General features: G+C 33.9%; 1 protein-coding gene across 1 annotated transcript; it reads right to left on the bottom strand.

Annotated features, from left to right (window-relative positions):
• Positions 1 to 4,951: 4,951 nt before the first annotated feature.
• Positions 4,952 to 7,942, bottom strand: LOC106439812 (pentatricopeptide repeat-containing protein At3g22150, chloroplastic). The gene has a single exon (XM_048758407.1). It carries the CDS (start codon positions 7,839 to 7,841, stop codon positions 5,373 to 5,375), a length of 2,469 nt encoding a protein of 822 aa, XP_048614364.1. The 5' UTR covers positions 7,842 to 7,942; the 3' UTR covers positions 4,952 to 5,372.
• Between the last annotated feature and the right edge of the window lie 17,441 nt (positions 7,943 to 25,383).

Consider the following 25,383-nt stretch of genomic DNA (forward strand, 5'->3'; position numbering starts at 1 on the left):
GTCCCTTAACCTCAAGTGAAAATTCCTTTTCTTAACTCAATTTGAATTCATTCACCAATTACTATACAGTCTATACTATACAATTATACAAAACATCTTATTACGACTCTCAATCTTATACTTTGGTAGATTTTGATGTTATTTATGATTAAATTAGGCCTCTTCTTTCATACATACTTAAATAAATGCGATAATCAATTCTTTCGAACAACTAGACTATGATTTTAAAACACAAGAGGGAAGCATTGAATTGGAACAAACTATCTACTATTCTTTCACCTAAGAGTTTTTTGTAGTAATATAGTTTAGAAATGTATTTATTTGTATATAAATATATAAACATATATATATAAATATCTTATGAGTTTATTGAGTGGTAGACTAGTGGTTGAGTTGTAGTTTTTCTAGATGGTCATGTAAATTTCAAACTCCATCCATATGGTAATTAATGTAATGACATATACAAAGTAAAAACCAAAATAAAAACTCACTCACCAGAGCAGTTTGTTTTTTGAAGTCGCACATTGTTGGAGGAAGCTTGAATAGTGATAGATAAGACAACTCAACTAGATTTCCATATTTCTCGTCTAGCAGAAACTACGCGAGATCCATTTGAACAACCTCATTCGTACATAAATAAACACTCATTTTATTCAAAAATTCAGATATATGGTTTAAGTTTAACCAGTGTTTTATTTTTTATAATCACCTTCTGGTAACTATTTTATTAAAAGGAAAATTCCATAACAATACCCAACTAAATTTTGTTAATTTTTTTTATATCCAAACTTTTATACTACATAGTTTAATACTTCAACTAATTATTTTGCTCATTTTAATACGTTTGCTTTTAAAACTATGTTCATTTTAATACACAAACTATGCTAATTTTAATAATAAGTTTTAAACAAAACATAAAAATCTTTAAATTTCAAAAACAAAATTTATTACCTGTTTTCTTTTTTAAATAACATATGTTTGGATAATCTTAATTTATAACATTAATTTTAGTTCTAATTTCAAATTTAGTTTATTTTCTGAACTTTAAAATAATATATGTATTTTATTCATGATTAAGGTTTTCTAAATTTTAAAATACTATCTAATTTCTAGTTAGTTTTATTCTTAAAAATTAAAATAAAGGTTTTTAAAATTTTATTTAAAACTGATTAATAATCTTTGATTAAAATTAATATAGTTTGGGTATTAAAATAACACATTTTTAAAAGTAAATATATTAAAATGAGCAAAATAATTACTTGAAGTATTAAACGGGTATCAAACTGTTTTGGGTATTTAACTAAGATGAGTAGACTTTACAACATTTTATTTTATTTTTTGTTATGAAAGTATCATTGATTGATTAGATAGACTAGAAACCGTCTGCAATAAATAAGAATTCAACTTTTGTGAAGTACCATTGTCAATTTGTGAAGTTGATCACAAACAGATTATGAATCATCTGCAATAAGAAATAAGGATTCAACTTCGAAAATTGTCTCAATTTGTGAAGTTGAATCTTTATTTATTCTTTCAGATGGTTCATAGTCTATTTGTGATCAATAAGTCAGTTTATGCTTTGCATAAACAACTCAAATCTAGAGTATTTCTTTCGGTTTTTGTATCTACAACAGCGGGTGATGACGATGACGATGTCGATGGAAATCAAGATGGGGATGAGATTCTTCCTATTGATGGGAGGAAGAATAGTGGAAGAAAATTTACTGATGATGTCAAGACAAACAGTTGATCAAAGCCAAAGTTGTTAGCTGGGATGTCTGGAGACAAATGGAAGGTTGATTGATATTGTAACCCGTATGTTATCATCTCTCGGGGGATCGGTTGCTCATGCTTATCAGTATGACCATATCATTCCCCGGTGAAAGTTGATTACAACTTTTAAAAACACACTAAATTTATGATGAAAAAAGCAAAATTAACCAATTAAATCATTTATAAATGTTTAAAAAAATATTTATATAAGCTTATAAACTAACTCCACCTCTTAAATACTGAAACCTAAACAATAATCATAAATCTTGAATCCAGATTGAGCATATTTTTTCTTTTTTTGAGCAAAGATTGAGCATGTATATTTTTAAAATAGTAGCCAACTTAGAATATTTTAAGAAATTTTGCTTAAAAGTATTATATTGGTGTAAATATAAAGACTATCTAATTATATATGTAATTATACTGCTGATTTTATTTTATATATTTAAATTAGGAACTAAATGGAGTAAAATGGAGGGTTGATCGCTATGGTAACCCCGTATGTTATCATTTCTCACGGGGATCAGACGCTAATGTTTATTAGTATGACCATATCGTTCTTTGGTCAAAATCACATGATTCAAGCTTGGAGAATTGTCAGGTACTCCAATCTATGGTGAATACTTGGAATGATGCTTTATTACAGCTATAAATTTGGTTTGTTAAGCTTTTAAACTCACCTTCTCTATTTTGGAAAATAAATGGTCTATTTGAATTTTAGGGTCTGTTGTAGCGATGATTCACAAACTCTCAACAATGGGATCATCACAAGATAATCAAGAACAGGTAGAGTCGTCTAAAGTAGATAATCTTCTTCTTGCATAGCTTACGTAATTCATCAAAGTTAGCTTCTTTTTTGTTTGTTTGTCAAACGAATTGTCTTGTAACCTCTTGTTATTTGTGTCTTTGTCTAGTAGAAACGTTTCTTACTTTGTGATTACAAATTAAACTCGAGAGTTTAGATTTTTTGGTCTCTCGTTTGCCTTTATTTTGAAGAAGTGTGAAGCTTATGATGGTCCACAAAACTAGTCAAAGAACACAAGCTACTAATTGGGGTTTCATGTGGGACAAACCCAAGTTGAAACCCTCCAAAACTTTTGTACTATTTTAACATCTCTGTTATTTTTTTTTACTTCTTTTTTGGTTAAAATTGAGACTTTAGGCATATAATAAGAAAACTTTCAGCAGAGTATCTCAACTTAAAATAAATAAAAATATATTATTGTTCGATTATGAATATCTCAAAACGAGAAAAACCTCAATCCAAAATATCACAAAACGGTGAAAAATTCAGTCCAAAATATCTCAAATAATATATTTTGACTAATTTCTCACCACTCTAAAATATCTAATGATATTAGATCATTATTTTATTTACTTTTTAGAACTACTAATTTATTAGAAAAATGTTGCTCTAGATCCATTTCCATTTTAATTTTTATCATGAAAACTCAAACATTAAAATAACTAAAATAAGAACTTGCTAGATACTCACAAGATACTATGAAAAATATTTTGCATTACATTTTTGGTCAATTTTTCAAAAACAATATTGAAATTCAATAGTTTTATAAAAGTAAACTTAAAATAACTGAAATAAAAACTTGCTAGATACTCACAAAATACTACGAAAATATTTGGCATTATATTATTAGTCAATTTTTTAGAAGTATCTTGAAATTTAATAGTCTTATAGTAAAAACTATTTAAATTAATAATATTGGAATTACGAAATTTTATTATTTTTTAGAGTTATTAATTTACAAAAAAAATTATTTTTATATTTTAAAATATATTTTTAATAAAATAAGATAAATAGTTTATTTTGTCGTGTATATGTTAATTAAATTATTAAAAGGGCAATTCTCTTAAATAGATTTTTTTAAGTTTTTGCCACAAAAATAGACCTCAAAAACTAAAATGACCAAAATAGCACTTTTTTATTTTGAAAATTTAACTTTTTATTTATTTTTAAACCCTAAACCCCACCCCCTTAATTCTAAACTCTAATGTCTAGATTAATTAACCCTAGGGGTATAAGTGTATATTTACTTCTTTTGATAAAACATTTAAGTCTATTTTGGTCATTTTTATTTTTGAGGTCTATATTTGTGACAAAAAAAAATTTAGGTCTATCCTAGGGAATTTCTCTTATTAAAATTAGACTTTTATTATTTTTGTTATTCTATTTGGTGTATACAAAATATGTTTCATAGAATTTAAATGTAGTTTTAGATATAATTTGGGTTTTCTACAAAAAAACCCTCAATGTGGTTTTTTTTTGCAAATTAATCCGCGAACTCAAAAACCCACGGGTCAACCCTCCAAGTGCCAGTCAAACCGCAATATAACCCTCGGCCATATTTATGTGTATTTGACTGTGTATAATTTTAACATTTTTTCAATACTAGGTCATTTTGGCGCTAATTTTTTAATGAAAAAAATTTGTTGAACCCCACCTTCATTGTGCATTTACGCAAGCTCCCATGTCCGAGAAAAACTAGGTCATTTCGTTTTAGAAATCTATATAATTGCGTTTGTTAAGTAAACAAATATATTTGTTGGCCGAGATGGTTATATAGCATGCACATGGTATTTAAGGTTCAAATTTCAAACCACGAGTTTAACAAATTTTTTTCATTAAAAAATTAGCGCCAAAACGACCTAGTATTGAAAAAATGTTAAAATTATACACAGTTAAATACACATAAATACGGCAGAGGGTTATATTGCGGTTTGACTGGCACTTGGAGGGTTGACCCGTGGGTTTTTGAGTTCGCGGATTAATTTGCAAAAAAAAACCACATTGAGGGTTTTTTTGCAGAAAACCCATATAATTTTACCTAATATTATCAAAATATGTTGATGTGTTAAGAAAAATAAAGTTCAATTTCATTGTGAATATAAAATAAATAATACAATGATTTGTTTGTACATATATAAACATTATATGTATGAATTATTAATTTATGATTTTAATGGGATTATATATATACATAGATTTTCTACAAAAAAACTATTATCTTATTATTTTATCGATTTGTGTCATATTTTGAACCGGCCAAATTCGAGACCGAAGAAATTTATTAATTTACCATGTTTGTAATTGATCGAGTATTAATTTATAGCGTTTCTACCGTATAACTGAACTTAAAATAAAATTAAGAAACCCCAAAAGAATATCTTAAAGTGAAAACAATCATAAAACTATAATGTTTACAAGAGAAGATGCGTAGTGAAGATGAGAGAAAGGAAACTACAATGGTTTTGTTTTATTTATTTATATACATCATTACAAGAGATGATCAGCTTGCAGTGGTACTTGTATACAAAGAACAAAGTGTACAAAGCGAGGCAAATAATGGTTCTACAATCTCACTTAAATCGTCTTCCAATGGCTTAGAACCTCCATCTCCTGTCTGGCTGAATAATGTTTCTCTTCCAATGATGAACAAGGAGTGTTTATGACCATAGAGAATTGCTGCAATGTTACCAACAAATGAGAGTTTTGGGCGCTTACCCACCTTGAATCATCTCACTTCTTAACACATCTTCTCTCCTTATTCTGTGAGAGCTAAAAGAGTTACTAGCATTCTACATCACTCCTCTAATTCCAAACTTGGGGTAACCATAGGGAATGTTGTCAGATGCGAATCGCCTCTCATATCTTTAGCCAAACCCTCAATGACATCGTATATCTCATCACTCTGAGGATGCTCTTGATCTCTAGACACAAAACAATTTACATTACCTGCAACTTCAATCCCACTACGACCAACTTCTTTCCTTAAACCCTTTTCTCTCATTCCTCTCCTCAACCTATCAACACTCGTCCATTTCTGTTCCTCAGCATACATATTCGAGAGCAAAACCTGATATCCTGAAAAGTTCTTCCCTTTATCCACTTTAGCTAACTTCTCTGAAACAGTTTCAGCAAGCTCAATCTCACCATGTACTCTACAAGCTCCCAGAACCGAACCCCATAGCTCAGCAATGTTTCCTTCTTCATCAAGCCCTTTAACAAACTCGTAGGCTTCATCAACGCGGCCTACTCTCCCTAACATGTCTGTAACGCAGCAATAGTGCTCATTGGAAGGCTGGATGTTATAAACTTCACTCATTTCCTCGAATATTTTGAGACCTTCATCCACTAAACCGGAATAGCTGCAAGCTGATAATACTGCAACAAAGGTGACAGTATCTGGTTTGACTCCAGACTCTTCCATTGAACGAAACAGCGAGATAGCTCTCTCACCCATTCCGTGTTGACCATACCCCAATATCATCGTGGTGTACGTCACAGAGTTTCTCTCTTTCGTTTGGTAAAACATGTTTTCTGCGTACTGTATCGCTCCTGACTTTGAGTACATATCAACTAACGCAGAAGCAACAAATACGTTCTGATCCAAGTACTGCCTTATAGAGAAACCATGTAGCTGTTTACCTAAGTCGAAACTACCTATCTGGCTACACGCAGGGAGAATCGACGCCACAGTTATGGCATTGGGTTTGATATTCTGTTCTAACATCTTCCTGAACACAGCAAACGTTTCCTCTGTGTGTCCGTTCTGCGTGTACCCGGACATCATAGAGTTCCAAGTAGCTTGATCTCTTTCAGCATAGCCACTTCTCTCGAAAAGCTTCTCTGAGATCCTTATTAGACCTGACTTAGCATACATGTCAATAAGGTAACTGTTCATCCCCTCGAACTGAATCCCTTGCCTTATAAGGAAACCATGAGTCTGCTTCCCAATCTCCTTGTTTCTAAGATTCGACGCAGCCGAAAGCAAAGCAGTCACTGTTATGTAATCGATCTTAAACCCCTGCTTCTGCATCTCATACACCAACATCAATCCTTCATCATCTAAGCCGTTTTGGACAGACGCAGAGATCATTGTGTTCCACGTCACAACATCTCTCTCTCGCATCGAAACAAAGACCGCAAAGGACTCGTGCACAGAGCCGCACCTCGAGTACATCACCATCAACGAGTTGAATATCACAACGGGAAGCTCCTGAAAGTTCTTGCTGACAAAACCATGAAACTGTCTACCTAACTCCACTTGCTGCAGCGCTGAAACTGCACTCGCTGCCAAGAGGAACGTTACTTCGTCAGACACAATCTCTTTCGATCCTATTGCATCAAGAACAAGATCTATACTCTCAACCAGGTACTCGTTCTGAACATAGACTCCTATCATTGTATTCCACACCTCAATGTTCCTCTCTACACAAGAATCAAACACTCTCCGTGACGCTTCAATATCGCCAAGCTCTGCATACATAGAAATAGCCGAGCTCACAACAAACAAGTCCTTCACATACTCATCTCCCAACTTAAGCATCAAACCATAAAATACTTTAGCTCTCTTAACACTTCTCGAACTCGCCACCGCGGGGAAGACATTCACAAAGCTAACCGGACTCGGTTTAATCTCCATCCTCATCATAATCCCAAACTGCCTACACGCCTCTGCGTGTCTCTCCGTCTTCACATACCAAGAAACCAACGTATTCCACGCCACAACGTTCTTCCTACGCATACTATCAAAAACCTTACGCACCACATCGTACTCGCTTCCAGGAGGAAGGTGGTTCAAGCAAGAAACGTACATATTCAACAGAGAGTTATGAACAACCCTGCTCGAGTTCTGCAAGCACCGGATCAAATGGCAATGCACGGCTTTACCAGCCTTCAGGTTCTTGGTCTCGGCGCAGGCCTTGAGCGTGGAGGAGTAAGTGTAAGGGTCGCATTTGGTGAAAGGAGCGGTCTTTTTCATCCGGGAGTAGAAAAGGAGAGCCTCGTGCGGGAGGTTGTTGCAGATGAGGCCGATGATAATGGTGTTCCATAGGACGGTTGTTGGTTTGGGAATTGCGTCGAACAGCTGGCGTGCGAGCTGTGGGTTTCCTTCTTGGCAGATTCTGCTGAGGCGGGAGCGGATTGAAGGTGTTTGGGGAGTTGGGTTTGTTGGTGGGGCGAAGGTGGAAGAGCGGCGGGTTTGGTTTGGCGGGGGAGAGTGGAACGAAAGTGGCGGTGGTGGTGGGAGAGGTAGAGCTGATCCGGCCATTGTGGAAGAGATGATGAAGAACGAAATGAAGTGACGTTATTGACTCTCTCTTCCGCTTTATGTTATCATCATCATCTTTCTTCAGTGATAAGAGTTTGTTTATTTTCTATTTTTATAAGATAGATTACCATTTTTCAAAGTACACTAAATTTGTGATAAAAAAAAAATAATAAACCAACTAAACTATTTATTAATGTTTTAAAAAATATTGGGTAAATAATCCATATTTTCCCACCAAAACTATCAGGTAAGAAACTATCAATCTCGTCTTAATTATATGTATTTTAAATTATTCTACATGTTATTTCCCAGTTCAAAGTTTCAAACCATAAAACCACATAATCTTTGTGGTTAAAAAAAAGAAAAAAAAATCATAGGCGATTGAGAGGCATGTTCTAACGAGGGTCAAGTTGGTTTTTATTTGGTTAATTGTTTTTGGTTCAAGTGTTTCGACTTTGGTTTAGGTTGTAAACGAATTTTGGTTTAGGTTCTAACCATTAAATCAGTGAAAAGCCGGGTTTGTGTTTCAGTTTTTTGAATTGGTGAGTAATAGGTAAAATAACTTAAAACTAGGATAAGACCGCGGGCTAAATTTATGTGAAAATTATTTAATAAATATCGTATGAAAAATAAAATTTATATTATTGATCGAATTAATATTTTTGGCTATTAAAAAATTTTTTAAAAACTTTTTTGTTAACTACATAATTTGTTTACTAATAAACTGGTCCCATTTTTAAAAATATTTTAGATCAAAAATTTATTTATCACTTAAAAACCTAATGTTTAGGCCGAAAAATCTCATGTCTACTATTTGGTTACAATGAAACTATGTCAGCTCGTTTTTATATCATGATTTAGCAATTTAAAATTTAATAATGGTTATGAGAAGTTTACGTTCACGTATCAAGCCTATCTATCTTTGATATTTTTTTCATTTTTGTGTCATTTTGGTTATTTGCTCGATATAAATATTTATTTTTAAGTATATTTTTATTTTTTCTTTTATTTTGGCATGAGATTTAGAAAATGTTTAAGATTCAAAATTATTAAAGAGATAGATACTTAAGTTAAGATATGCACCTTGTGCAAAATAAATATTTTATATTTTTGTGCATATTATAAAATAATAAAATAATAATTATATAATAAATTGGTTTGCATATATAAATCAAATGACCGCTCTTGTATATTCGCAATCATTTTAGAATAAATAAATCAAAACATTCAATCTTATCTATCGTATATGATATATAATTAAATTTAAACGATATGAAATATATATATATATATATATATATTAACATAAACACCTATTAAAATAAAATTATTTGTTTATATGATTTTATTATCATTATATCTTATTATAAAAAAAACTAAACATTGATCACAAAAGTTTATGTGAGACTTTTAATAGTTTAGTAATTTATACTCGTTTTGAAAAATTCAAAATACAACATATACAAAAAAATCTAAATTTTTAATATATGATTAATGTAATTGTGTAATTTATTTTAATAATAAAGAATTAAAAAAAAATGATAGAAAGTATACAGATTATTAGCAAATTTTCATTATTTAAAATAATTAATTACTATATATATCATAATCACATAAGGTACTTCCGTAAGTTTTATTTAAGGAAATAATATATAATACATTTCAATTTGATAAATGAATGGTCCATAATGGACATACTATATAATATAACATTTTTTAGCAATTTAATTTTGGACTAACAAAATTCTCAATTGATTTTCAAGTCGCCACGTAAACAAATTAACATTCCAGTTACGTGACAACCTAGCACGGCATTTTTTTAATTAGTAACTACAGGTTATAAACTTTTTAAATGTTTTCCTATTAATATATAGGGGATGTTAAACCATTGATCATTAATTTTTACATAATAATTTTAATAGTTTTAGTAATTTTGTCGTTTTTAAAAATTCAAAATATAACATATACGAAAAATCTATATTTTAATTTTATAGCTAATTTGATTGTTTAATTTATTTTAATAATATAAAATTAAACAAAAATAATGGATGAGATATAAATTGTTATCAAATCTTTATTATTAGAATCATTAATTGTCATATATATATTAGTCATATTTGGTAATTCCGTAGCTTTTATTTAAGGAAAGAAAATAAAATAGTAATTGTACACTTTAATTAATTTTATGATTAGTTAAATGAAAAGTATAATATATACTTAATTGGACCAACATATTTTCTAAGGATTCTGAATTTCATTCTGGTGATGACACGTGACTACACTTAAAGGTTGTAATGTTTCTCAATTAATATATAAGGGATATGTGAAATTAAGATGAAGTTAAAAGTTTGTGTATAATTGTTATTATATGATATTTTGTGGGGGAATTATGTCCTTTACTCAAAAACATTTATATAACTTTATAAATTCAACCCCATTTCCTAATCTTAAAACCTAAACAATAATCAATAATCTAAACCCAAATGTTAATGTAGTTTTGATTGAGCATATCTTTTTAAAAATAGCAGCCAATTTAGAATATTTCAAACTAGTTTTCTTAATAATATTCTACTGATGTAAATTTAAAGATTATCTATTATATATATGATTAAATATTGGTTCCATTTTATATATTAATTCAAAATTAAGAATTAAATTTATAGTATAATAGAAACTTGGGTTTTATTGGTTTTATTAATAATACTAAGGTTCATAATCAGAGATAATGAAGAACAAAATTCAAGTTCGAGATTAGAGTGAGAGATGAAGAAGAAAATAAAAATAGAAATTTGTTATTCCTCATAATGAACATGTACATGTATGTTCAGTACAATTGTACGGTTAAGCAAAAGAAAACCTAACTAATATAAACCGGTTAGTTAACCCTCCCCTCAAGTCTTTATCTGTGGAGCTTGCAAAAGGTAAAGACTTGACAAGAACAAACGAGAGAAGAATGAATGGTAAGGACCTGGGTAAAGAGGTTTGGTGAGAATGTCTGCAAGCTGGTTTCCAGTGGTGACATGAAAAGTCTTGATCTTGTCTGTCTTCAGCTGATCATGAACGGTATGACAATCGATCTCTAGGTGCTTCATACATTCGTGAAAAAAGGATTCATGGCAATATGAAGCGCTGACTTATTATCACAATACAACTTAGCAACACGGGTGACAGAGACATGCATATCACGAAGCAATTGTTGCAGCCAAATCAACTCACATGTAGCTAAAGCAAGACTTTGATATTCAGCCTCTGTATTGCTTCTACTAACCACAACCAGTTTCTTGGACTTCCAAGAGATCAAAGAAGAACCAAAATAAACACAAAAGCCTGTAATAGAACGGCGAGTCTCTTTGCAAGTATCCCAATTTGCATCAGCAAAAGCATTCAAGCATAACTATGAAGTAGCTAAGTACATCAATCCTTGACCATGATTATTCTTGAGATATCGCAAGACCTTATGAGCAGCCTGCAAATGTGTATCAGTAGGGACTGATGATTAATGCATTTTATCACATGTCAATTAACCTAATATGCGCTCTACCACAATCAAATGGTATAACGATGCATCACTTTAGGATTGAATCCACAAGGAACTAGTGATCTATAACACTAAGAATACACAAGCTTTCATAATCTAAGAAAACAAGAAGATGGATGATTGGTAACAAATTAAGATCCTGGAAATATAAACAAGGTGATCTCAAATTCATTTAAGAAATAAGTGCAAAAACTAAACTTTCAATCAAATGATAAGGTAGAATCCATGGGATTAAGACAATTTATCCAAGGCAATTAGTTTCCAAGTCAAAGTGATACGTTTAAGCAATCAAAAGTCTATATAGGTCTAGATCTCATTCAGATAGATTAATTCACTGTCGTGACAATAATCCATATGCAATCATGAGCTAAATATCAACTCCCGTTGGCCTAATTCATTATGTTCAAGTATACTAACCATCTAGCAATCCTAACATCAAATGTCTTTGGTTATTCAAGCTAAAACAATACTAAGTTCATTTAAGCATTTTAACAAACACCTTCCGGACTTAAAATTGCATAAGGTATAGATAAGATTGATCAAGTCTAATCTAGCATTAAAAACATTTAGCAAGCATAAAAACTAGTAGATCTAACAATAACCACCTTAACTCTTCACTAATCACCCTAGATCTACTTAACCCATGGATTCAAAAAGTGTCTACTCAATAATCTCCATGAAAAATCTTAAATCTATATGAGATTCAAGGTTAATCATCTTAGTGATCAAGAGAAACACAAATATAAGATGAAGTACTTTCTTAAATGATCAAAAGGTTCAAGTTTTTACAAAATGAGGCAAAGTCTTGAGAGAAAACGAGAGAAAATAGGATTTTTAAGTCGAAATCTATTTATAGATGTCTTAAAACGAGCTGGATCCACAATAAATCTGGGTTAACCCAATAAAAAGTGGTGTTTTCGTCTGTAGAGACATGGTCATCCCACTATAACTAGGTCACTACAGCACTTAGTTGTGTGGGGCTTCTTGGGGAACCATAGCAACATGCTCTGATCGCTACAGTGGTCGCTACATACACTCGAGTTCCTCCGTAGCGACATGCTATGGTCGCTACAGCTATGGTCGCTACATGGTTGATATGCCTCCAGTAGATAGATCATAACTCCTCAATACAGCTCCAAATGATTTGAAACCACCGGAATTGGAAAGCTGACTCAATTGCCTATGTCGGCCCAAAATTCGAGCTTCAGAAGAGATCTTTAAAGCCGTCATCCATGTTCATCTTTTACCCTTTTGACTCAAAACTCCTCAAATGCCTTCAAACTCACCAATAAGTATCTCCAAAACCTGATATAGACACATGCAATGCAATGCAATGAAATATAAATATGTATAAATGAATCTCTACATGATCATTATATACATTAAATGATAGTTTAAAATCATGCAAATTCATAGGATATCAACCCTCCCACATTTATCATTTAGTTGTCCCCAAGTAAACTTTCAAGAACAAAGTGAGAAAGAGTTGTGAAGGTGGAAGCTCATTACCAAAAGATATTTTTCAAAGACATCAACGTGATATACTTACAAAATCATACCAAATATCAAGAGCAAAACATCCTATCAAACTCTAACTTCTCTAGGCCTATCTCAACTCCTTGATCTCTTACGCTCATTCTCAAGACTCCACAAACAAACCAATCAACCAACCCTCACATTCATTAAACAATAATCATAAGTGCACTCTTGCGAATGGACAATTGGTCCTAATCATTTGGCTTGGTGAAAAAAGGTTTGTAGTTATAGTGAAGTAAGAGGGTTATCAAGTGCTTTTCATGGTGGTTTACTCTCAAGAACAAGTAGCTTGACATTATGCATAATATATCTAAGAAAGAGAACAACTCATGCATACAATGCTCAAAACTCTTGCATACAATGCTCAAGAATCCTCATTGTTCTACCCATTTCCTAGACACAAGCAATTTTTTAATCTTTGTTTCCCAATGTCAAACTCCCATTCACTCACCAAAATGCTACAAGAACACTCAAGATCACTCTCACTTTTTGAACTCTTTATTAATTTTTTCCCACTAGAGATTTTTTTTTCACTCGTTCCTTAGCTTAAGCTCTTTTCTTTTTTCTTTACCCCACTCTTAAAAACAAAAAAATTCTCAGCGGTTTTTATTTCTTTAGACACTTTTGAGCTAAACTTTCTTTTTCTTTGATCTCTTTTTTTTTAGACTTTTGAGTTCACTCTTTTCACTCATCTTTTTTTTTTCAACCCTCAAAGATCAAACACTCAATACTCCCTTCCTATCCTATGAGCTAGACATCATGAGATCCTAAAGCTAGCAAGTAATGAGGACCAACCATTATCGTTACCAATACTCTCAACATTATGCACATCTCAAACTTTCAGAAAAGACCTCACTCATCAATTTAATAATGTCTTGAAAGGAAGGTAGGGTTAAGGGTGTGGAGAACCATCTAAAGGAGAGATGGCGACTTGAGTTGCCAAAGATTGGTGAAAAGGATAAGACTAACTCAAGTGTGTGTGAGGTAACCATGATCAAGCACAAGAAGAGCCCATAAGCTAGATATATTAGGTTCATTAACTCAAATAAGATTGGAGTTGGTTTCAAGAACAAGCAAGTTTCGTCAATCAAACAAGTTTCAAGAGGAGTTTTCAAGGCTCGAGGTATACAAGTTATCTAGAAGATGTTCAAGCTACTTATTATGACTGAGAAGGATAACACATTAACTTCTTTGCATGAGTTCTTTACAAAGTTTTCTCCCAATGCATGAAAGCAATCTATATGTTTCTAGACTTATCCTGAAGATTAAAATGATGCAACTAAATGCTTCTTTTTGTTGTTTTCAATAATTTTCAATTCTGTGGGTTTTCTATGGAAATAAGTATGCAAAATATAATGTATGAGACTCAAGATGACAAGAAAACAAAATAGAACACAAGGTGAGATGGTAGACTCTCCCCCAAACTTACTTCACACAGTCCCTTGTGTGAAAGTAAACTTGAAGGAGAGATCAAAGAGAAAGAAAATGAAAGTATTTACAAATTTAGGGTGCACTTACTTGGAGTTATAGGTTTAATTGGGTGGTAAAGGACCCTTGGCCTCGGATTTGTTCCACCAGGAGAGACGTGCTGAAGCGGAGAAGTGAAGGCGGAATGTGTCCAAGCTCTTTACCCATGTAGTGAAGACTTTCTTGCCAAACCGGATCACCGGGATCATACTCATCATAAAACCAAACTATAAACTCATTCATCCTAATCTAAGGTACCTTCCTTAGATCATCAACTTCTTTGGTAGAGAGTATACCAAAATGGTAGTCAAAGGGTTTGTCCATAGGAGAGTCTTCTTCTTGCACCTCTTTGGGAGATTATTCAATGTTGAATCACTTGATTTTCTTTAGACTCTTCACCCCTTGATCCTTTCTTGGAATTAAGCCTCACATGCATTTCGTCCTTGGTTGATAACTCATCCATAACCAATGAGATCTATCTTTTCTCCTCCATGCATTTAACAACCACACCATCATCACAAATATCTTCAAAGACTCTTCCAACCAAGCGTACTTCTTCATTCTTGCTCCTTGTTGAATAACCCATGAATGCGATTGGTTCAACTTGCTCTTCATATATTATCACAAGATTTTAATTTACCATGAATCCATAGAGTCTTAAGCTTCTTGTTGAAATCCATCCTTGATTTGAACATCCTCTTCAATATTAATTTCCATATCCATGGTATGTTCTTCATAAGTATTGGTGTTGTAAAAGGGGGTGTTGCTTTCTTCTTGATCTTCACTAATGTGAGAGAGTTGTTGTTGATTGATTTCACATGTCTTATAACTCCATCCAACCTTGAGCTTAGAACCTTGCCATTAACATCAATCTTGGTGGAAAGAGAATCAAGTTGTCTTTCTATCTAAATCCTTCCCTTTTTTTGATTCTCTAACAACTTCACAGGCATGTTGGTGATGTTTTCTTCACTTGAATCTTGAGGAAATTTAGCTGCTTGTTCTTCATAGTCTATATCCCAAGGTTGATATCCCTCACCATATCCATATTGTCTTCTTTGACCAAAGTCTCCATGTGGTTGATACTCCAATGAGGTGGATGGTTCATAAGCTCTTTCACAACATGTTGAGCTTCTAGATATCATCCTTTCTTGACTCTCCAAAATAGCCTTTATCATTGATTCTAAGTCAAGAGACATGATCTTCCTCTCTTGTGAATGTACTTTGCAAAAGAACAATCACTTGAAAGGGAATTAGTCATCAAACAAAGCAAAAGAAAACATAAGAAAATAAAGCTTAGACGAATTTGAAAGGGGTTTGAAGGGGGTTTCAGATGTACAAGAGATAAAAAAACTCAAACAGCTGATGTTCATTCTGAAAACATGATCAGGCTTGGACAGTCCCTACGAATGCTAAAGGCTAATGTGTCAAAACTCAAGGTTCCATTGAGAAAAAAAGAGCAAAGAAGTTTCAGCTGCTATCTCACCTACCAGGTTTGATATTCTTGCAAACATCTGAGCGATGAAATAAGCAAGAGGGAGGTGAAATAAAAGCAGTCTCTGAGGATGATAGTTCAGATGAGGAAGAATTACCTCCTCAAAAAATTGTAACCAACAAAAAGAAGCTTAAGTCAAATCATAAAGAAAAGAACAAAGGTCAAAAGCAAGCCGCTGCTCCAAAGAAAGCTCAACCTACTTTGCCTCACACTACTACAAAGAAAACCAGAGGATATAATGATCATGACGACCCTTTTTGCGTAGGACACTCGCGGTTTCAACAAAAAGTGCAAACATAATGCAGTTCGATCTTGGATTAGAGGTAATAATCATCTTCTTGGTTGTCTTCTTGTAACTCGTGTTAAAGAAGATTTTGCTGATTCTATCATTGAATATATGTTTTGTGGATGGAACTATGAAACAATTTATGAGTACCATCGGTTAGGAAGAATATGGTTACGTTGGTCTCCTTTGGTATTGTTACAGTTTTGTACAAAAGTCTTCAGCTTATGACGGTTCTTCTCTCCTTACATCCAAGTGAAGAGTTCATGATTTCGTGCATATATGCTTCTAATTTTCAGAGGGACATAACTTAGTTTCGGGAGGAATTGCGATCAATGAAAGGTTTCTTTAGCACTAGCTCTGGTCCTTGGATTGTAATGGATGATTTCAAAGAGATTTTGGCTTCAGAAGATCATTCTCATGGAATGGTTTCAAACATTAATCTCTGACTGTGAGCTCATCGATATGGCTTTCAAAGGGCCCAAGTTCACTTGATGGAATCATCAAGATGAGGTTCCAATATGTAAAATAATTAATTGTGTCCTGATAAACGCTAATTGGAGGGATGTGGTTTTATAAGCCTTATTTTTACAAACAAGATGAAGCATGGAACTTGGTGCACAAAGGAAAAATTTATGGCTGAACAAGTTTATCTTCATAGTAACAAGATTTAAGGTCGATTCCTCAATCCGATGAATTTGATTATTGATGGTTTGTGTGTTCAAGTTTTTTTTATTTATAAATTTGGTGATATAATTCCAGCTGAATTATTGCCTCCTTTATGTGATATTCAACACCAAGCTGATCTTGTTCCTGGTGAGACAATAGTCATTCCTTAATGAGCCTATAAAACCGTGAAGAATTACCGATGTCAATTGCCTCTGATTGTGATAATCGGTCAATTTGGAAACTACTTGGTACAAATTTGGTTGTGAATATTTGCGTAAAATTCTCCATCCGTTGGACAAACATAAGTGATGAATCAATCATTAGGAAATTCTTTATGCGGTTTGGTCAATAGAACCTGAAGACTGTGGACTTCCAATTGTGCATTGTGAATTACACATAACCATGCCTTCAACAGAAGTCTTGAATTTTCACCTTTTTCAGGTTGTGTATGGGGTTCATTTAAGATGTTCCCCTGATATTCGTGTTCATGTTCAAGCAGAAGATTTTGTGTTCAGCATGCCAGTCATACATCAAACTTCACAAAAATAAATGATAACAGTCGTCTATATTTTTTCTCTGTAATAGAGTAACTCTATTATGGAAGCAGATAATTAGATCAAATTCATCTCTATAATATAGTTATTCTACTTTAAAGTAAAAAAAAAATATATATATATATATTAAAAAAATAATGCAAAAACATATAGGGAAAAACATATAGAGAATGTTCCAAGTAAGAGTTTAGCTGAGTTGATGTAAAAAAAAGAGACTATGAATGTTTAAACACAGCCACATATTGTATGTATATTATTTATAACCTCTACAGATTGTGAACCTCGTATATATCTTAGGAAAACAATCAACTTCTTCATTTTGACGTGAAAGTATAGCAGTTAATAAAATTCGAAGTACTATTCATTTATACGAGAGTTAAAACCTCAATAGTCAATAAGATATCATTCATAACATCCAAAACTAAAACCACCACTAGTAACATTCTATCTTAACGAAATAGTCTTAAATCGCTAAGTGACATATCATAAATTCATAATTCTTTTGTTTCAGTTAAACACCAATACCGCTAGTTAATATTTTAGGAGTGTAAAGAAAATATCAAAACGATGATTCATTGTTTTTGCTATTTTCTGCTGGTGATTGGCCGATGTTAGGAAAATGTCAAAACGATAATCGTTTTCCGATTTTATTCTCTTTTCTGCTTTCGACGGACTAACGTGTAGAAAATATCAAAATCGATATCGTTTTTATTGACCTTGGTCTTTTCTACTGGTGGACCAAGAACATGTCTTCACGAGTAGTACTCAAGTACTCAGACGACCACAAATTTTCTGTTATATTTGGTTTTTGAATTATGTTTAGGCTATGGGAGGAAATTCGCAATGAAACAAATGTAGAGTAACATGCATGCATGAGGTCCATTTTTTGGCTCAAAAATAAGATCAGTTTATAACCATAGCATTATCCATTTCTAAGTGTGATGACTTCTTGGGTGCACTATTCGTAGATATGCTTTAAATCTTATAACTTGAATATTCGATACAGTAAATAATCAAAAGATTAGTTTAGTCAATTTTTATTAGATTCACATTTGCAAATTTATTAACTTTAAAATTTTTGAATAAGAATATTATACACATATACATATATGATTGATGAGACATACACATTGCAGAAAACAAGGTGGTAATATTCACAATTTCTGGCATGCATTTATTTCACCCCATACTATATTGTTTCTATCCGGAATCTGGAGTAACAACTATCAGTCAAATTAAATTAATTCAGTGATATCCATTTATGTAGCTTCAAGTTCTAAAAATTAAAATCAATTAAACTGATTTTAACAATGACTTGTTCAACTGTTCATACATAAAATGGAAAAATTCGGTAAAATTAATATCTTGTCGATAATGTTTTTTGGGTAAATGTTAAGTATTATACTTTATTTCAATTTTTTTTTCTTTGAATAATATGTAAAATTTATTCAGAAAAAATAATGTTTACAATGTAGACTACTTGATTATGAGAAAAACATAAAAGCACTATTTCAGCCTATCTAGTAGAGAATCAGAGATGTAAGACCCCTTCATGACGTCTAATTATCTTGGATATCAGAATGAGACACTGTTTTTGAATCTGCCTATCGATCATCTTTATCAGCTGACTTGCTAGTAGCGGCTGAGACCCATGACGATGACCATTCCTCTCACGCATAGAGAGTGCAGAGTCACTTGAAAGCTGTATCGCAAGAGGTACATCGTTAGGTGCGGAAGAGTATTGTCTGCCAAGATTACTCGGATATCCTGCCATTTGTTCGTGAAACGGGATAGAAGAAGACCCTGGACCAGAGCCGACCAGACTTCTTGAGAGTAGCTACATTCAAAAAAGAGATGATCTCTTGTTTCCAGGTGTTGTTGACATAGAACACAACTCACATCAATACCCACATTCTAGGATATCATTCTGTCGCCAGTTGTTAACATGTTGTGCATTGCTAGCCACACCGTGAACGAGTACTTCGGCATCGAGTGAGAGAACCAGACGATCGAGTGCCAGGTTACAGTGGGAGCAAAACGTCTAAGAAGAGACCATGTGCTTCTCATGTTGAATTTTGGTTTGAAGCTGTCCGAAGTAGACTTCCATACCGAAATATCTTCTCCTACACCTATATTTTCTCGCTTTTTATGTAACTCATCCTCAATCATAGGATACAAATCATAGCGGTGCCGTCGTGGCCGTCAAGAGATAACAGACGCAACACTTGCATTTAACCGAATTCCCATATCAATACATCCCCTAACGCCCGTAAGATCGATTAAACGACCCATATCTGACCATGCATTATTCCAGAATGAGGTGCCTTGGCCATCTTTCAATTCCATTCGATGAAAATCTTTAGCATTGTCTCTATATTTTAGAAGTTCCTTCCATACCCACAACCCATTGTTGTTGTACTCTTGACCGTCCAAAATGTCCCTCCTTTAAGCAAATATGTTTTCACCCATTGAGCCCATAGAGAATGGGAGGAAGTGATCCTCCATATTAGCTTAAGGAAACAAGTGATATTAGCTTCCTTTAACGGCCTAAGTCCAAGCCCCCCCCCCCCCCCCCCCCCCCTTATGATTTCAACATGGTAACTGTATCCCATGCCACCTTCGCTCGCTTCACATTGAGTGTTGGACCAGACCAGAGGAATGCACAACACAAGCTATCAATCTCTTTCAGACATTCTCCAGGGAGACAGAAAGAGGACATGCATAAGTTGGCAATACTCATAAGCATGGACTTAATAAGCTGCAGTCGTCCAGCCCTAGATAAGAATCTGTACGTCCATAGACTAATTCTTTTCTTCATTTTCTCAATGAGTGGTTGGTAATCATTCTTCCCCATTCGCTTTGTTAAGAGTGGCAGTCCTAGATATCGAACCGGTAAGACACCCACATCCATGCTAAAACGTTCCTGAAGTTCTTGCTTTGTGTTATCATCACTTCCCCCACAAAAGATCGTTGATTTTTTCACACTCATCATTTAGCCTGAGATAGTTTCGAACTTCTTGAAAACCTCCAGGATACTCTCAATGGAATGAGAATTACCATCTGAGAACAATAGAATATCATCTGCAAAGCTCAAGTGTGTAAGATTCAGGTTCTTACACTTTGTGTGATAGCCCATCATGTGCTCTGCTGCTGATTTATCCAACATCTTCGATAAAACATTCATACTGATGACAAACAGATATGATGAGAGTGCGCAACCCTGACGAAGCCCTCTTTCACTCTTGAAGAACCCAGCCAGCTCTCCATTCACTTGGACCGAGAAAGAAGCCGTAGTGACACAAAAAGATATCCAATGTAGGAATTTCTCCGGGAATCCCAGCGCTGTCAAGGTGTTGAATAGAAAGGACCACTGAACCGAATCAAATGCTTTTGAAATATCCCTTTATTGCACATCGACGAGAGGCTGAGTCTTTGTGATAATCCTCAACCAGTTCCGTTGCTAGGAGCAGATTTTCTATCAGTAGCCGATCTTTTACAAAAGCGGATTTATTCAGACTAATAAATTCTGGGAAGAGCTTCTTTAACCGGTTTGCGATAATCTTTGAGATCACTTTGTAGATAACATTACAGCAAGAGATGGGACAGTAGTCTTTCATCTTCTTTGCTCATGTGACCTTCGGTATGAGAGCCGTAATGGTTGTAGTAACCCCTTTTGGTAGAAAACCCTTCTCAAAAAAACTTTTAACCGCAGTAACAAACTCAGAACCAATGATTGGCCACGCTAATTAGTAGAACTCTACAGTGTAACCATCAGGACAAGGAGACTTGTCGCTCAGCATAGCAAATAAAACTTTTGTTACCTCCTCAGCCGTGACCCCTTTGACTAGATTCTCTTTGTCCAACGGTAAGGTAAGAGGGACTGAAGCACGTCTACATCAATACCTGAATAGTTTGATGGCTGAAACTGAAGAAATTCTCGAAAGTGCCTCTCAGCTTCGATTTTTATTTGTTCAGGAGTCCTCACCACCTCTCCATCTAAGCACTCTATCTCCTTGATCAAGTTCACTATTTCTCTTTCTGTTTCTCCTCGATGGAAAGCCGTATTGTTCTTATCACCCACATCCAACCAATGCATCTTTGATTTTTGTTTGAGAAATTTCTCTTCAAGTCGATAAACAAAGTCCCAACGCTTATATACTTCACTTTCAGACTGAATGTTTGTTGTGTTGGATTTCTCATTGTTTCATCCTGCTGTGTGCATAACTCTTCAAAATAAGCCTTTAACTTAACTGAGAGGTTCCCCAACCTTGTCTTTTCCAACTCCCGTATTATAGGCTTCAAGTTCTTTAGCTTCTTTGAGAATATTAATAGAGACGAAGTCGATGAAAATATTGGTTCAGTATTTTCCCAATACTTTCCAACACTAAGTAGAAGATCTTCCAACTCTGTGATCGCATTAACAAATTTGAATGGTCGTCTCAGGCGCAAAAGTTCCGAGTGAAGCTGAATGCGCCAGCGTAGATGATCCGAACATCCACCAGTCTCAAACATAGCATATGATTGCGGATAGGCAGCGAGCCAGTGGTCATTAAACATGACACGATCAATCTTCTTCAAGATAAGACCCTCCGTTAGTTTATTACACCATGTATAGTGTGGCCCATGCAATCCTAAGTCCGTCAGGGAACAATATCTCACAACATCACCAAACTTCCTCATTCCTTGAGTCACCATAGGAGAGACTTCATGCCACAAATGATCCTCCATATTAAGAGTTTCATTGAAATCTCCTGCAATTAGCCAAGGCATATTGTGAATGATCAGGGAATCTTGATGAAGCTTTAAGTCCTTCCATAACTCCCTCCTCTCTTCCATAGTGTTCAAAGCATAAACATAAAATAAAAGAATTCCTCTCCACTTTCAATCCAAATTGAGACTGTGAACACTTACCTACTTTTAAAGAAAGGCGTTACTCTGATGTCTGGTCTCCACACCAACCATATTCTTCCTAATGCATTAAACTCATAATTTGAGATCATACTCCAACCCCAAAAGGCTGTCGAAAGTATTTCCTCACTCCTACCCTCCTTAACTCTTGTTTCCAGCAACCCTCCAAACATGAAATTCTTGTCCCTTCCCCAATTCTGTACAACCATGTGCTTCTTTTTTTATTTATTAAAACCTCGAATATTCCAGAAGAAACCCGACATAATTAACACTTATTGGTATTACGTTTTTTACCCATAGTACTTGCCAAGCTGCGCGTACTTTGAATCTTCGTGTCTCCACCATTCTTAGCATGAAATTTTGCATTGCGAGTAGATGTTCTCCGAGTGTTAACTTCATCAACAATCTCTTGCTTTTGCTGTTCATTACAACTTGTGAGTATCAGATTCCACAGGCACTTGTTTCTCCAAAATCTCACCTTCCTCATTCATAATGTTCTCTCTCATCTCAATCCTCTCCCAAGATGGCAAAACGAGAAGGAGAACTTATGATGTTTGAATCTGCATTTATTTTTGAGATTGACCTCATTTGTTTTCCTGGAGACACATTCAACCAGTCATCCTTTGTTTCTTTATGTTCTTCAGTCTGTTGATGTGCACCAGCAACAATTCTCTCCTCGTGAGCTTGGTTCTGATCTACCACAATATTTCCATCTTCCAATCTCTCTTCTCCATCGCTAACCATTCTCTCCTTTTCCACTCCATGAGTTATCTCTGGCTCAACTGCTAGTGGTGCAGAGCTAGATGCATCACTTTCCTGATCAATTTGTTTCGAAGAGGACTCACTGCCTTCTACCTCCTTGGAAGGACCCTCTTACATCTCTTTCCTCTGTAATATACATATGCTTTTTCCTTTTCCACTACATTTTGCTCCTACATGCCCCCATTTAGAACATAAACAGCACTTGGATGGTACCAAGGATACACGAACTGGACATCAGCCACCACTCCTAGTTTTGATTTAAAGTGATGAGACTTCGGCAGTTCTTTAGTCATATTTGCTTCTATAAAGACCTTTGCCTCCTCCAAAACTCTTGCTAAGTAGAGTGTCCGGGTGTAGCCTCTTAGGCTTTCCAACTGCACTGGCGATGAACCCCAAGCCCTTCCATGAAAACATCCTTCTCGGCATTTTCTTTAACGTTACCAAATCAGTATTGTAGTGATCTCGACTTACTCCTCTTCCTCCTCCTCTGGAGACCATTTTAACACTACCATCGGGATATTAGCAATGTTCCACATTCCATGACGTAAGATCCGTGCTCGCGTGTTAGCGTCTTTGATTCTGAACTTGACTATAGTCTTGTCCACTTCAAAAACCTCGATTCGTATAGCTTGGCTTCCCAGAGGCCAGATTTTATTCACTATAGCGTGAATTTTTGCAACATGAGGAGCAGTGCCCATGAACTTTTCTTCGATTAGATCATCCCATAGAGGCACTGTGTTCTGGATTATACCATCCGAAACTCCACAAAATCCTTTCCCTCCTCTGAAACATAAGCCAACACATGTATCGCCAAAACTGGTCCCGACTGAGCCACCCCTACCCACGAAGACGTCTTCCCTTCCTTAACTGTGTTATTTTCCCTTGCTGTGTCCCCCAAAGGCGAAAACTCGGTTAGATCCGTCATCGGCCCGAACAGAGATTACGTGTGTTAGAACCCAAAACCCTAGTCGCACTTCAAATCAGACTTGCCACGTCAGCCCACTTTCTTTGGCTTGTTTTTTCCTTTCAGCTTTCAAATTTTGACAGAACTCAGATAAAATAATTAGACTAAACAACCCACCTAATCAGCAACAAAGAACCAAGAAATGAAAGAAATGAATCAAGACATAGAACCGAAAGCCAAAAGAACACTGACACCTGAAAAGCATAAATGAAATGAACATATGATCGCCACAAGCTACCGAAATAATGGCACCCTAAAATTCTAAAGCGATGACTCCCGCAATCAGTGCCATCTTAAATATAAATTACAGTCTATTTCTTGCCTCTTTCTTATATTTTTCGTTTTTGGTTTGAAATTCAGATTTACTGTTTTTTTTTAAATAATATGCCCTTTTACATGTGGGTTCTCTCGAAGAGTGCAATGCTGGCGCTTGTACTTACGCCGGCATTGGTTACATGGGTCATCATTTTATAGTCTGAGGGTGAATTGTTTCGGTAGCTTGTAAGTCGTAATGATCAAATGTTCATTTTATTTATGTTTTCTTTAGGTGCGTCATTGCTCTGCTCATTTGTTTCTCATGTCTCGGTTCTTTGTCGTTGTTTAGGTTTCTTTGTTAGTTTGAATTCTATATTTCCGCTAGTGTTCTATCTAATTCAGTCCAAATTTGAAATATGGTATCACATTAAAAAAGTTATAACTTGTATTAATTAAAAAAATTTCATGCTGAATTCTCACGTAATTAAAATGCTAATTTTGCTTATGTAGCAGCTTGAGAATCAATTAAGAATTTTGTTAGTCCATAATTAAATTGCTAAGAAATGTTATATTATATAGTATGTTCATTATGGACCATTCATTTATCAAATTGAATTCTTTCCTTAATTAAAACCTACAAAAGTACCTAATGTAATTAAGATATATATGACAATTAATTATTCTAAATAATAAAAATTTGCTAACAATCTGTATATTTTTTATCATTTTTGTTTAATTATTTATTATTAAAATAAATTACATAATTACTAATAAAAATTACGATTTTTTTTTTTGTATATGTTGTATTTTGAATTTTTCAAAACGAGTATAAATTACTAAAATTGTTAAAAGTCTCACATAAACTTTTGTGATCAAGGTTTGATTTTTTTTCTATAATAAGGTACAATGATTATAAAATCATATGAATAAATAATTTTATTTTAATATATATACATATTTCATATCTTTTAAATTAAACTATATACATCATATGCAAATACATACTTATATTTTGATATCTACGTTGAACATATATTGAAAAGTTAATATTTTAATTTTGAAATCTTCATTTTTTTTTAAATAATTATAAATTATTGTAACCACTAAAAATTCC

Source organism: Brassica napus, chromosome C5 (assembly GCF_020379485.1).
Source record: "Brassica napus cultivar Da-Ae chromosome C5, Da-Ae, whole genome shotgun sequence".
NCBI lineage: Eukaryota > Viridiplantae > Streptophyta > Magnoliopsida > Brassicales > Brassicaceae > Brassica > Brassica napus.